Source organism: Drosophila montana, unplaced genomic scaffold (assembly GCF_035044405.1).
Source record: "Drosophila montana isolate Dmon_TW-CO22-7 unplaced genomic scaffold, ASM3504440v1 contig_3835_1, whole genome shotgun sequence".
In the NCBI taxonomy this organism is placed as follows: domain Eukaryota; kingdom Metazoa; phylum Arthropoda; class Insecta; order Diptera; family Drosophilidae; genus Drosophila; species Drosophila montana.
Window position 1 is genome coordinate 28,628 of NW_026998706.1, and position 15,726 is coordinate 44,353.

General features: G+C 37.7%; 2 protein-coding genes across 8 annotated transcripts in view; both read right to left on the bottom strand.

The window, feature by feature from the left end:
* The window catches only part of Nha2 (Na[+]/H[+] hydrogen antiporter 2), a 164,356-nt gene that overhangs the window by 15,721 nt on the left and 132,909 nt on the right, over nucleotides 1–15,726 (bottom strand). For 6 of the 7 annotated variants that reach the window (XR_010437804.1, XR_010437803.1, XR_010437808.1 and 3 more), the window contains one exon: nucleotides 9,221–9,367. The exons of the other annotated variant lie outside the window; for it this stretch is intronic. The gene's annotated coding sequence lies outside the window, so the exon portion shown is untranslated. The remainder of the gene's footprint in view (nucleotides 1–9,220; nucleotides 9,368–15,726) is intronic. 7 annotated transcript variants of the gene reach the window in all.
* Nucleotides 12,825–13,997, bottom strand: LOC135438038 (calcium uptake protein 1 homolog, mitochondrial). The gene has a single exon (XM_064696160.1). It carries the CDS (start codon nucleotides 13,995–13,997, stop codon nucleotides 12,825–12,827), a length of 1,173 nt encoding a protein of 390 aa, XP_064552230.1.

The following is a 15,726-nucleotide window of genomic DNA, read 5'->3' on the forward strand; positions in this document are numbered from 1 at the left end:
GCGTGTGGCTCAGGTTAATCAATTGGGTGTGTCAGCTCAATATGTGGGTGTGTGTGTGTGTGTGTGTGAGCTTGTTTTTGTTTGGGTAACTCAGTAGGCAGGGAATATACTGAAGTATAAAATTGATGGAGCACGTACTAGTCAGACATTTGTTTCCAACTGGAGCAAAAATTATAAAAATTTGTTGATGTGCTGCATCAGAGTTAGTTTAACTTTGTAGAAGAAAAAAGTTACAAAAATATTTGGAGCTCACGGCAAAAGGGACAACAGATGTCTGTACAGTATACACTTTCCGGTAATTTATCTTGCCTTGTGGGTCTTTTTGTGGCATTGCTTCCACACATCTTTATGGAAATAAAAAATTCGGAAAGAAACTTTTATATTTTATTTTTCGCAGTTTCGCGTGACGGCTGCTGCCAACCTAATGAAATTTGTTTTTCGTTAAATCTTATTCCTGAGTTGCTTTCTCTCCATTATTTTATTATTTTTTTCTTTTTTACTCACAAAGTATATGATAGTATCAGTTGATGCTACTTTGCATTGTCATCTATTAGGAATATGTCTTGGCGCGGCTTGGGTATACATTTTTTTCAATGTGAAAAGTTTTGAACCTAAGCTTAACAGTTCATTTACAACTTAAATTATACGGAATCTTCGTGCGAGCCCAGTTTAAGTTTAGTTCGCTTTTTATACCCTTGCGAGGGGCATAGTTATTTTATTAAAGGAGACATCTCTGACTCAATTTAAAAATCTCAGATATATAGTTATGCTTACTACTATCAATATCACATTACAATACCATATACTTCCCAATTCCGTAATAAAATTGACTTTTTGTGTAAAACATCATATTGTAAATAAACTTTATGCCTGTTAGAAGAAGTTATTTCTTCCCTTTTGTTATATTTTGATTTTATGTTAGCACAAGCTTCTGAGATGGACAGACGGTGAGATAGGAGAAATATTTTGCTGCATTTGTTATTTTTATTTTCTGCTCAAAACTGTCATCAATAATAATAAAAGTGGCGCAAGACACAGAGCCAACAATGAACGGGGCCCATCAGTGGGATACAGTTGGCCACTTGTGATAAAAGAAATGTTGCCAGGGCAGTGATTGCTTTTCCCAGTGCGAATGTGTGTCTCCAAGTCTGTGGAGATGTATTTCTATTTACGTAAGAGTCTACCACGGTGTGCGTATGAGAGTAGCTATATTAATGTGTGTGTGTTGTCCATGAAATACACTTTGGTATTCATTCTACCGCAACTAAAAATGTTGACCATAAAGTTTTCCACTGTTATTTTATTTTTGTTTTTCTTGTTTATGTGCAAGTTTTTGCTTTGTGCGTATTGTTGGCCTTGTTCCTATTGTCTTTTTCTTGCTCATAATCTTGCACTGTGCTTAGACCGTCCGAGATTAACACATGGCCACCGTTTGTCACGTATACGCAGCGACTGTCAATGATAATCGTTCCTAGTGTCTGCCAAGGGCGACAACAGCTTACAAATTTCGCTTTATTGGAGTTTTATTAGCGTTGAATTAAATTGTGCACAACATGTAGAAACACATTGTGAAGTGGAACGTCTCAGAACGTAATTTTCACTGGCTTTTGAGTTGATGGACATTGCTAATGAAATAAGTTTTCCGTTCCAAGACTTTGTTACTTGCTTTGAATTATGTCAACCTATGTATTGATTGTGGCAAGGTTGAGATTAGTTAGCTTGGCTGTAAAGATCTCATAACATCTTGTTACAAAGATGGCTTTTATTAAAAAATACAGTCCTTCAAACTTTGGTCGTTAATTATGGTTAATGGCACAGCAAGTCGTAAATCTGTAAGAACGATTGTGTAGTAACTTAATGCCGCCAAAAAAAAAGACGCATTATTCGAGCTCAGGACGTGGAGGATGCACCTCACTAAAGAATGATCATTTATTTTGAGTGACTTCTATAGGTTAGCCAATAATTTTTTAAATAATTTCGATATACGCGATATACGTTTTCTTTTAAAAATCAAATTTGCAAAACATATCTAAATGTGCATTAAAGAAAAAAACGTATAAGAACTCTAAAAGGGAACGACCGATGGAATGAACCCAAACAATTCCATTAATGTGTTCACTTTAGCGTTACAAACTGAAATACTGCAGACGAGAATGGAAATTTTGTATTTAAATTTCTTTGCAATAATATTTAGCTACTATTCCCGCATTGGCGTCAAACTTCCGCACGGACGCCAATACGTTCCCTGGACTGGAGCCATGTTCATGGAGGTAACAGGGGGTCAGTCAATTGACAGCCACTTCCGTGTGAACTAATCCCCTTGCCCTTGCACTCCTCTGTTGGCTTTTTTTGCCAACGCATTTTCTTGAACTTTAACGGCTTGTTCGTGTTCGTCCCGTAGTCTCCTTCGTACACATTTTATTGTTATTGTTTGTAATTGAAATGGTGCAAACGTACAAGCGATAAAATGTAAAACCAAACTGTGGACTTGCGTGGGGCGTGGAGTGATGCACGTCAGATCGAACGCTATTCATCGATTGCTCCATTTAACAAATTTCGATTTCCGCCCCAGAGCGACTTCCTGTGCGAAGTTTTCCTCATGCTTTTATTGCTTATCTGTAAACCAAACTGCGGCGGTATGAGATTTTTGTCTTAATTTTAATTTTTGTAACTGTTGTTCTTTTATAAGACAGCCTTTAAAAATCAAGGTGCTTGCTTCGGAACATGTGTCCGCAATGTGATTGAGTGAAATAGCTTAGAAACATAACACGGAATGAGGACCGCATATATATTTTGTTACCTTCACTACATTGTTACCGTCACTAGCGAACTTAACTGCAATTATGTATTTAACGTTATAGGACTATATTATACCAATGATTCAGTAAAGATCTCTGCGGCTGCTAGACATTCAGTTATTTTTCTATATTCTTTCTTCTCTTGACAAAGCAGACACGAGTGCAAATAGCGGCGCACGCGTATGCCTGGGGTTTAGGGTAGTTTTTGGTCGTGTTTGCTGAATTGCTTTAAAGCGTGGAATGGCTAGGATGGGTGGGGCTAGGATTTAATTTTTCCTATGAAAATATTTGCACACAACTTGCAGCTACAGATGTAATTGAATTAAAATCTGGCTGACAAAGTCGTGTATGGCCCATGGCAACGGATTTATTTCAAGCCCCTGGTAGTGGGTGTCAGCCCGCGATAGCGGTCCACTCGGCCTAGGGCTCTTAAAGGTCTCAATTTCAGTTGCCCACGACTCTTCTAAAGGTTGTGCAAGTTGTGCTTTCCCGTGCGTGGGTGCAGAAGCGTGTGCGTATTAATTTAAAGCGAATTTACGGCTTAGCGGAAATCATCAAGCATATTGTTGCAGCTCTACAAATTCTCAAAATCAAACAAAACATTTCAAATAAAAAGAGGGGCGTTATGTACCATGCTCATGTTATAAAGCCTTACATTTTGGTGAGTCGACAAATTGCAAGAGCCGTATTCCTATAAATATCCACTACTTCAATATGAATTTAATGCGCCGAATGATTTTAGATTTTAATTATTTGATAAAATGTTGAGCACGCGCATTTTATTGTGTATGACGGGACAGTCTACTAAAATTATATTATTAAAATTTATTCGATTCCGAAAGGTAAGTTAATTCAATTACTAAATTATGCCGGCCTCGCGATAAAAATCTAAAATGTTGACTAGCGAGGATTTGCATAAAATAGAATAACAATAGTCCGCGATTCATCGACTCTTTGTGCAGTCTTGTCTGCAAAGGATTAGGCTGAGTGTATCAAGCAGAAACCGATATGAATATGAAATCGAGCATTTAAAGCTGGTAGCTAATTTGGAAACCTTTAATTGAAGGAGGCAGAAGATCACAGAGGCATTAAATATTCTCTTGTGGAAATAACATATGTACGATATATATATCTAAATATTGTTATATGCATTAATGTTCCGCTTGAAAATCTAACCAGCTTACAACTACCCGCAAGGCACTGGCCAAATCGGATTTAGCACTTTGGTCCAACTGCATTATCTTAAATTATTTGATGCTTCCAAGTAAATAAGTTATGATGAAAATGAAGCCGAGTACGCCACCCAGCATACATATTGCACACAAGTGCTATTTATGAACCAGCACACACAGACGAATATATTTAAATATGCACTTATCTTTGGGACCGTGTACGGCATACAGAGTTGGAACGTTCCCCACATATTGTGCAGATTTAATTTGAGGACACAAATATGTGGTAACACAAGCACCTGAGAGGGAGTATAGAAGGATAGAGTTACATAGTTTGAAACGAAAATAAGGCAAAATTATGAAAAACTGACGCAAAATGGAAACAGGGTACGAATCAACCATTTGCAGGACGATGAGAGAGTCCATGCCATCAATCCGAAAAACTGACAATTGACAGCTCAGCAAAGCTGAGGAAAGTGTGCATGTGGACAGTTCGTGGCAAAACTGCAAGATAACTAAACAAACATACATCCTCGAAAAGGTATGCTTATTTAAATGACGTGCAGTTTGCTTTGGTGGCAATACTACGTTCACAATACCTGTCGTGGTCCTCCGAGGTCCTTCTCGGCTGTCGTGTGGGCCGCAGGGCAAAATAATTTCGAGGGATTTACATAAATACATAAGTTAAATGCACATTTAGCATTTTGAATTTGTAATATTTCTGCAGGTTAGTTGTCGAGCATGTGTTGGGGTGCGGTGCAAATGAATTGTAGTGAGTGTCTGACCTGCATATTCTTTTTTTTTTAATGCTTAACGTCTCGTTTTATGTTATTGTCTGAAACTTGGAAAAGGCGTATAAAGGACGTTGGCTTGCCAGCCGGCATTAGGGGGCCGGGCATGGTATGGTGGTTGAGTCGGACTTGAATGATGTGCAAATACTAAATGCCACATAAATTGTGCAATTGTTTCAGTGCAGCTGTATCGTTTGGCCTCAAATGCTCTATGTAAAATATGCTGTTCTGCTGTTTGCCATACGAAAATCGTCGCAGTTGTCGTTTTGTGTTTTTTGTTTTTTGTCAGTAACAAGGGCGTGGATGGCCAAAGCCTGAAAGTGATTTGGCCGTACAACATGGCGTATGAATTTTAATATTTAGCTAAGCCATGTGGATAGGGCAGGCGGTAGCTTAGGTAGCTGTGTGGCTTGAATGGCTGTATGGCATTGCATTTTTCATGTACATAGCATACAGATATTCTTACTTCACTATAAAACATTTTCATTGTTGCTTACACTTCACCTCTCAGTTTATACTTGGCTCTACTTTATTATGCGCCGAGGCTATTTGGCGCTTACTTTGTTTTCCACTGCCCTTCATTTTTCTGTATTGTCATCAACAACAGAACTCTTCGACTATTCACTTGCCGTTCTCTACTTTATGCGCCCCGCACTTTGCTATTATTATTTAAAATGCTCAGCTCGGACTATGACTCTGACTCTGTCTATCACGGTTTGCCCTGTCACAGCATCGCCCGGGCTTAGTTTGCAGTGCAAACTGAACCGCACACAGAAACTGCTGCGGCGGCAACTTGGTGATGGGGCTCGGCTTAGCCTTCACCTTTTTTGCTAGCTGACCAACTGTGTTATTAATATTTATCTTTCTCTGGCCGTCAGCATAAGCAACTAAATGATTTGCAGAAAATTTTGCTGAAAATTTCATAACAAATGTCTAGCCAGCTTCATTTTTAGTGCTCGACTCTTACTCTGCATGAAAGGGCACGTTTGTTGCTCAACAACTTACTTATCCAATATCCAGTACGCTAATTGTTTCGCAATTTGCATCTATCAACCAGTATTAACCCTGGACAAAACTGTCTGTAGTCTAAAATTAGAAAAATATATAAAAAGGTCTTTCTCAGAGCATTCTTAAGCCTACTATCAGCTTAATATCTGTCTGACTGCCCGAGCTTCAAAACTTTTCACATAGAAAATTCGTAGTTCTGCAACTGAATGGCCTATTAACATGCACGAACTGTCGACTTCGTATGCTCGATTATGAAGTTATGGTGAGTGTGTGCTTCCCAGCTTGCGCAGCTGGAGTGTGTCTAATGGGGACCAATGCGAGATTTATGTGGTCAGTTTCTTCCTCTGCTTAAGCTTGTGTGTGCGTTAAAGCAAATATTAGTTGAGTAATTAGTTGTGCCAGCTTCAGAATTGATGCTATTCCACTCGAGTGTAGGCTTTCATGAATGTTCGGGTCACTCCCAAGTATGCAAAGCGAATTCTGTCAGAACATTGAAGTAGTGGGAAGTAGTGAGAATGTATGAAAATACAGGTTTCTCTTTTGAACCGAGTCGGCATCAACAGCGTTTAATTCAAATGTTGAACAACCCTCTATAACTTTACATTTACGGCCTTCCTCTGTTCCTCTGTTCAAGTATATTTTATCCGTTGCTTTCATTTAAACTTTGGTTTGCACAAAATCGCATCCGCTTGCGACTGAATATGATATACTACTACTATCCAAATTGAAAATTCCTATATACGGTATGCAGCTTCAAATTACTAAACTGTCGACACACAGAGACTATTTAATTTTGGGTATAAATTGCCACAAATTTGCGGGTTGGTATTAACAAACGCTTACACTCAAAAGTTTATATTTTATTGGTTTTTCGTATCCGTTTTAGTTTTCCATACGCCGAGAATTCCATTGCTGCATGAACTTAGGTTTATTTTAGGTTTCTAGTCAAATGACTCGTGCAGCCGCGCTCAAGTTTCAATTGGCTTTGCCAATGTTAAAACCAAACCGCAAACACACATTCGCTTTCGGTCTCTCTTTTTACATTCTGGCATAGGCATCATTTGCATAAGATGCGATTTGAAAACTGATAATTGGATTTGCTCAACTTTATCAAATAGGAACAAGGCACAAATTGGCAGGCAACACGACAGCGTTTTGCAAAAGTATTGCTCAAAGTTTCGAACTCATTATAACTTTATAAACTGGATAACTCATAGATTACAATTGTTTGTTTGCTTAAAAAAAAAAACAGTGTTTAGAAAATTAGCAAACATTTATCGGTAGTCCTTCATTTTGTAAAATCACGTAAAATGTCAGCCATAAAGCAAGTGAACCATTTCATCACTTTCACGTTTGCAACTAAAAATAATTTGGTTTGTGATTCTTGTCGTTTGTTTGGCAACATTATTGTATGGTTTTTCGGTTGTTAAATCTCGTTAATTATTAATTAATATTCAAATTTTTGTAATGTGTCAGCCCTGTGGAAGGTCAAACAAACGAATAAAAAAAAAAAACAAGCAATCTAAACGAAATTTGAAAATTTCAGCTAAACGCTGTGCGTCAGCCTACATCCTCTAATTCAGTACGGAGTATCCATTCACTTTCGTATAAGCATGCTACAGTGGGTCGGTCGGTCTGGATGGCCTTTGGGATTCAGCGGCAATATATTCATCAATGAAAAATATTTCATATTTATTTGCTTTATGGCTGCCAGCATTCGTAGTAATGACCACAAAATTACGTGCCACCTCGTGCACTGCCGCGGATACATTCTCAATTAAGCGATAAGCGGGCTTGGCGGTTGGAGGCATACACACAGTAAATTAAATCTGGTAACAGCTACACATGCAAACGATGCGAACTTAAGTGAGTTAAATTTAAAAAAAAAAAAACAAAAAAAACGATAGCAATTCATAAAATAATAAATAAAAATTGATTTACCGCATGTCCGGCGCACAAAAAAAAAAAAGGAGAAAATAAAAGGATACGCGCCAGTTGCCTGAAAGCGACAATATGCTCTGGGTTTTCTTCCAACAAGTGAAAGGCCTTCAGATAAGTATTTTGCATGCTTGTTGGCGGTGATGCAGTACCAGAAACAGCAACAACATTACAATAAGGCCATGTCAAAAACAGAAATATGTCATAAGGTATTTGCAACGAAATGATTTTTATTTAAACTGAATTGTGCGTCACGCAAAGGCCAGAGTCCAGTAAAAGTAACAACAAGGACAACACACACACACAGTGCACTTGCAACAAGAAGCCCAGCATAACACATTCTACATAAATGACATCAAAAATGTGAGCTTAAAAAAGAGAAGTTATCTTCGGGGGTCATTGATTTAATACCCTCACAAATATATTTACTACATTTATTACATGTTGAACGCAAAGTACTTATAATCCAAACAAGCAAATTTATTGCAAAATTGCTTACATATAAAGTTTTTCAAGCTTATATGCGATTAAAAAGCTTGGAAAAAAAACATCTGTAATTATATAAGTACGTTACGCATTTGATGCCATAATGGTAAGACCCCATGCAAATGCATGCCAAATGGATACAGTAGCGAGAATTCAGAGACAGAGCAGCGCACAGATTGCGAAATATTTGTCATAATACTTTTAAGTTCATGTCAAGCAGAGATTATGGCTCTGTTTTCTGATTGACATGTGCCAGTCAGCCAGTCGTTCGAGTCGTTCGAGCAGTGGCAGAAAAACTGGAAATAAAGGCTACACGGTTTCAGTCAGTGGCTTTATTTATTATTGTATTCGCATTTTGCCTTTCATTTTTCATATGCCATATATGCAAGTGTAAGTTTGGAGGGCCATTCGTTGCGTCAGTGGATTCTAATTTTTTTTCATTTCATTTCATTTCGGGGTCAGTCAAATCAAAAAGCAACAATAGGTAACTGCAAAATGTAAGAGGGTTGTGCAGCCCCTTTGTATATTATCACATATTCCGTTTAGCCATCGGCACATTTAACCGGATCGGAAGCCATTTTGATTTCGCCACGCGTCCACCTTGCACGTGATAAATGATTGCTGGAAATAAAAAAAAAAACTCCAAGCAAGGCCTCTTTTAATCTATTGACAGATTTCCCTTTTACAACATTAATCATTTGTTGTGATCTTCGTTTGCATCGTTATTTAATATAAAGCTTGACCCAGATTTGTTGAAATCATCATTGTAAATGGGAAAAGGGTATAATGGTTTTGTGGCAATGTATGTAACAGGAAGAATTCATATCAAAACCCATAAGGTATATAAAATTGTCAACAGACAGGTATAAATAATGAATATAAGACACAAATTGATAAATAAAGAGATGAGCAATTAGGGCATTTGGCTTGCGATGTCGAACATAAGTTGAAATTATATATAATTAGAGTCATGGAATGTATGAAAAACCATCCTGATAAATAAATACAGTACAATGCATAAACTTACTCAGGATCAATAGCCTCACTTGGCCCGTTTTCATAAAATCGTTATCGAAATTCTGTATTTTTTCCATATCTCGTTGTTAGATCCAACAATTTTGTTAAGTATACTCTCGTATAATATAAAGCATTTCACTCACAGCATTACCGTTTCCTAAACAATGAAAAAGATTAATTTTTAGAGGTATAGTCATGTGCTTAGGCACTTACAGATATTTGGATTTTATAATATGACCTAATAATTTGATAATGATCGGACAACAAACACCGATTCAATTAAGCAGCAAGCGGCGTGCTTGCGAGCGTGTGCCTGTGATCTTGAGTGGAAGGACTTACAACATATGTTTGTATGTTGTGAATGTTTTATGGTAAGAGGTAAAAGGGAGATAGAATGCTTGTAACGGCAGCACCGTGCGGGGTCCAAGGAATTCCCTAGTCGGGCTCTCGACTAGCTTCAATTTTTTATTAAAAAAGTTTTTTGCCCGAAAGTTCATCAATTATGTATTTCGAAACGCACACTTACAAATAGGGCAGTTAATGTTGGTTGTATATTAATTCGATGGCTTCATTAAAATTGTATACAGTTTTGGTTTGATTGCGGAATAAATTTGTTTAAGTACATAAGTCTTGTGGTTAATTTGGGTAAAATCTGTATTTGATAGTGCAAACAGGGGATTTATAGCCCTAAAAGGGGTATATGAATGCTGTCATGCGCAGGAATACAAATGTAATGTAGGGGAATCGAGATTCAGGAAGTCAGCTCAATTCGGAGTAAATGACTGTGGATGGATGTTTTACCGATTTACAATTATGTTTAATGGTATTGTATTGCAAATTATAAAACTGTTCATGATATTATTTTATGGGCACATTAAATTTCGACTTGTCGAGCTGACCGTTTGTGCATGGACGGCAATCTATAATTAAAAATTAATTTTTAGTTATTTAAAATTGGGGTTTGAGTGGGATGAGTAAAATACTGTATAAGAGACTAGGTTTTAACTCAACCTTCATAAAACTAGGAGATAATGATTATATGCATAGTCAATCTATACTTGTTAGTTTTAAAATGGGTATAAGGATTAGAGTGCCTGCGCAGCATAAGTTTGTTTCCGTTTCCAAGCAAAAAAAAAGAAAATATCTTAAGCTAGTCACCGAATTTGACATGTAGCTTCTAGAATGGAATATACAGATCGAGTATCTTTCATTTTATAGCTACTCATGAGCTCCCTCTGCATTAAGCTCCCTACATATATCCAACATCTTATCAACATCGGACCACTGTATCTTATAGCTGTCATAGGAACGATCGGTCGAAAAGTAGGTTCTTGTATTAAAAACTTAGCACACAGCATATAATTCTGCAGCTGCTTGGTAGAGGATCAACAATCATCTATTCTTTGATTTGCCAAACTAAGCATATACGATTTTGAGGGATCAGCTGGTAAAGACATTGGTAATGATTGGTCGGAAATAATTTGAAAATAAAATTATCCACTTAAGGACCATGACGATTGCATTTGTTTCTATCAACTTTGTGTAAGCTCTAAAGCTTGGCCGAAAGCTTTTTTCGAAAATTTAAGAATTTGCTATAGGTGCACTGCCTAAAAATGGATTAATGATAAATAAAATTTGCAGGTGCTTAAATCTTATGCAAATTTTGCTGGACGGCACACTTATGCTTACTTACACCAGTCGTACAGCCGCACACACATGCTCGTATTCACGCGATAAGAACCTGCATATTCATAACTCAGATAAGCGCCGTTCCTGCTGTGGCTCTGGCCAACTTTCAACCTTGATACCCTGCCGGTACTGTCAGGCTAACATTTTCAGCAACCTAAATTCACGTAAATTATGTTAAAGTGCAGACCCTCTAAGTCGTTTGGTCTGTCTGAATGGGTGTGGCAACCAGGAATATAAACTGCGCAAATGCATGAAAATATGCTTGGGCATAGACGTGTGTAAGATAATATTTTTGCACATACTACGCCTCAATGCCATAAAATTTCATAATTTATAAATTTGAATATCCCACACACAGAAATGTTTCAAAAAGCCCACGTATGTGTGTGTAAATGTTTTTGAACAAGTGTGTGAACAAAATGCTGCACTCTGTTCAGTTAGATTGGACCTTTATTGCTTTGACCGAACATCTGGCAAGAAAAAATAAAATGGCAGTCGACTAGAAATAGGCTTATAACTAGCTTACTATCGTGCAAAGAAATATAAAATTTTCCTTAATGCTATTTGTTACGTTCAGTCAATTTCATCATAAATTCTTAAATTCCTAAGTATATTTTATTTATGAAACAAATCCCATTGACAGTTGATGCAGATTTTATGAAACGATTGTCACAAATTCATTTAGTGTAAAATCAAGTACATGTAACATGTACGGCCAACAAGAATTTCAAGTCAAGTCCGTCGTGCATGCTCACACAAAGGATACTTGCCATCAATTAGTAAAACTGCCAAAATACTTCTCTTATTTGGGCAACTCCACCCCCAATTCACACTGAACCCATTAAAAATATGTACAAAGGGCATAATAGTTATGGTATAAGGTATATCTTTGTCAGAATCAATAGCCGACTTAGTCCATAAATATGGTAAGGAAACACAATGGTTATTAAAGAAAAATGTTAAGACACGCATTCATGTTTTTTTTCAATTATATGTTTTGCTAATATTTTAATTAATTTTTATCTATCCAAATCCTAGTGATTTTCTGTTGACTGTAAAGTATGATGATAACGCAGGGTTAGGGTATCCCCCGGTCGTGCACTCCCGACAAGCACTTTACTTGTTCCTTATTGCATTGCATTTAATTGATTTTGAATTTTTGCCTTTACATTTCATTTTGTGGTTTCACTTGCAATATTAAAACTCCAGTTAGTGTGTTGAATTACTAAAAATGTCAAAAAAAAATTATGAGAATGAATAAAAATTAATTCAACTATACAAATGAAAATATATAGAAGATAAACAATAGCCTGTTTTATGGCATTGCGTTCCGGTTTAATCGTATGCATCGCAAGTACATAAGCAAAACTTAATGCTTCTATTCAATAAACTAACAACTGAGTTTTGACCCACGAAAACATTTAAAGGGCAGGTTTAATGGCATTTTCTCTGAAAAAAAAACTTTTCGTTACCGGAGTACATATATTTGCGGTTTCGCCTTAGTATGGAACTTTGGTGTAAGGACATCAGTATAGATTTTCTGTTTTGCTTCGTTGTTCATGTCTTAAGAGTTGAAAGCAAACAAACTACGCTTTTGAGCAATACGCGCTCTTGGTTAGAAGTAAATTATATGTACGTAAGTAGTACGTGTGCGCTCGGTCTGTGCCAGTTGTGGGTATTGCTATGCACCTGGGTTAGTGGTAGGTTTCTGACTGCGATGTGTGTCTGCTAAAAGCGTTTATACTCAAAGGAGTTGAGTGAAGAGCTAGGAAAAGTGCATCAAACCAGAGCGCCGCATTGTGGAGAGCTGCCTTGGCTTTGTGATGTTGGTATTCAAGTTTTGGGAACACTAACAGGCATTCTGGTGCAATATAAATTTATTACATCGAACAGGTGTCGCGAGGCTGGGGCGAAATTGCTTCTCCCTATACGATCCACGTTTCCTTTACACACTTTAGGACGCTTCCGTAGAGATCCGCTAGCTTTAAGGATGTGTGTTTGCAACGCAACATGCGATGTCGCAAAGCTTCAATGAAACCATTGCGCCCCAGGATGCCGCTGTTTGGGGCATTGAAAACCGTAAAGATTACATCGATCAAATGGGGCGACAGAGGAACGCCGACAAGCACATCAGAAATGTGTTTAAGTGCTCCTCGGGATATGTCTGCACCGGCAAGATAATGATAGGACAGTGCCGTTTCTATGTCTGGCAGATGTTGAACGAATTCAAAGAATGACATAAACTCATCTTGTGTTATGCCGCGCTTGAGCGGTTGATATTTCTTGTTGATACGTATCAGTGTTTCAGTCTTCTCAGCCTTTGACATAGATGAACATTTCAGCAGTAATTTAGCAAAGCACACTTCGCTGATTGTTTTATTTGGCGGCTTATTTGCGTCCGTTGGCTTGCGTTTCTTCAGAAGTAAGTTGAATTCGAGCAGAAGAACATCGTGCTGTAGCTGGCGCCTAAACTCTAGAAACTTGTCTAGGCTCAGCTTCTGGGTTAGGTGAGGGCCAAAAAAATAGAAGTGTACAGCAGAGATGTTCTTGAATAGATCATCATGGGTGATGCCCAACACTAAAGTGTTCATATCCCTTATGCCGAGGTTACCATTTTCCTGCTGTTCAAAAAGTCTGAAGCCCATCTTAAAGTATTTCTCTGGCATTGTCAGCAGCATGACCAGGTACAGAAAATCACAGAAGGTGATGAGGCCATCTGGTCGAAGCTTATAAAATATGCTGTCCTTCGCCAAGCCCTTGAACTTAAGTTTTTTGACTTTTTCTCTGGTCATATTGCGGAACTCGTTTAAGCCCAAGCCCTCTGGCTGCCTTAGGCCTGGTCTCAATGAGCGCAAAAAGTCGACAGGCGTCATAAAAACTTTCAATTTGCCGGCATCATTCTCTGTCTTGATCGTGGCAAAGTAGCAAAAAATTTTCTGCGGCTGTGAGTATGCTCGCAGTCGGTTCTCATACTCCTGTATGGTAATATCACGAAATGTTACTCTGTGGCCAGTTGCTTCCTTTGGGAAGAATCCACTTGATTTCTTTGCTTCGGGATTCAGCTTTTCGGCATTTGTGTGCAACAGCCAACCTTGCATTTTTGTCAAAAGCGTGGTAATAAAGCTTGTACTTTTACTTCTATCCTGCTGCAGTACACGATCCCCAGCTCTATTATCATCCATTAAAGCACGTGAGAATGGTATCAGCCAATTTTGGCAATAGGCGCTTGCCATAAACAGCGAATAATATTTAAAGGCAAGCAGACGTTGCTTGACTATATTCCAACTGCAGCCACAGTGCCCCGTATAAGGGCGTGCGCGGATGTCCTTCCACTTACCAAGAAGCCACGCATTGACATGGCGTGCGTTGTGGACGAGCGATTTCCAGGCTCGCAACATGCCGTCGCCATTAGTTTAAGCAAATCTACCTACAAATTTTGAATTTGTCATGTATTCCAATGTATGACAGCAGTTTGAGGATTAACATTGGCTTCAATTTATTTTTCCAGTCCGGCTGCTTTTTTTTCTAGAGCTGAGTATATAGATATATCTTCTGACCTATTCTATCTCTCTCGCAACAAGAGTTTCCAATCGAATTTTTTCTGGGTTGTTATTTTGTTGTATTTTATTTACAATGAAAAGTTTTGGCGTTCTTGCGAGATAGTAATTTCAACGTAAGCAGCAGGTGTCCTTAAAGTTTCTTGAATCTGGATATTCCCTTCTTTACAAACTCGTATCAATACATTTGGCGTATCTATTGGTTTTATTATGGCGTGTGTAAACATCATGGGCAGGTGTGCACCAAAAAGGTGAAAATTTGCTAAGTGAAAAGTAAATAAAAGCCGAACTATGTATTGGTAATAAGTGACGAAAACATTCGCTCTAATGTGCACACTTGTTTGTTTACTTGATTGAAAATCAATTGTAAATGTCACCGTGCGTATTTTTTTTTACATTTGCCTTCCGTATAAAAGGTGTGGATTTAATTGTATGGCTAACACGCTAAAGGGATGAAATTTTGTGGTGGCTTAAGTAGTTGAATATTAATGAATTACAAAAGAAGCCAATTTGCATATGCAAATTTAAATCCACAACATTTGTGATGTCTAGTGCGATAGACGCATAATCTCTGAGGATACGAGATTTAACGAGAAAACTGTCACCTGCAGTGCCAGAGTTTCGATATGCGAGTTCTAAAGTTATCCAAATTAGTAATGTTAGTATTTACGCGCAGCTCGGAGAACGACAGGCATACAAATTCTTGGTGAGGGGCTTCTGATAAACGACATATATATTTATCGAGTGAGTAATATTATTATATTATAGCTAATATTATTATATATATCTAATATTGTAATATGCCCAGCGTTCATGGCCATATACACAATCCTGATTATGTACTCAACAGAACCCTAAATATCATATTTTGTTTTATAATTTTTTTTTAATATAAATTGTTTTGCAAACTCATATGAAAGTGACTAAGTTCGTGCTTTGTGCGCGTCGGATTGAATGCGTCTGCCATTGTCGTCAGCTTAAGATTTGATAAGCCACTGAAAAGTGTGTCTATAAGCACTTAAGCTTCCAAGTGGCATTCACTCGCTTTCTTTGTTTGTGTTAACTAAAGTTACTCAATAGACAGTTTTTCAGCGACAGTTGATGTCTTTATCCAATGGAAGCCTCACGCTCCTCTTTTCAAATGTTGTCTGTGATTCTCACTTGACTTGATTTTCCTCACAACTTTTGCCCTTTTTTTTCTTTTTTTAATTTGTTTGAATGTTAATGCAAAGAGAATTATTGAAATTTGAGTGGACTTCAAAGAACCCCA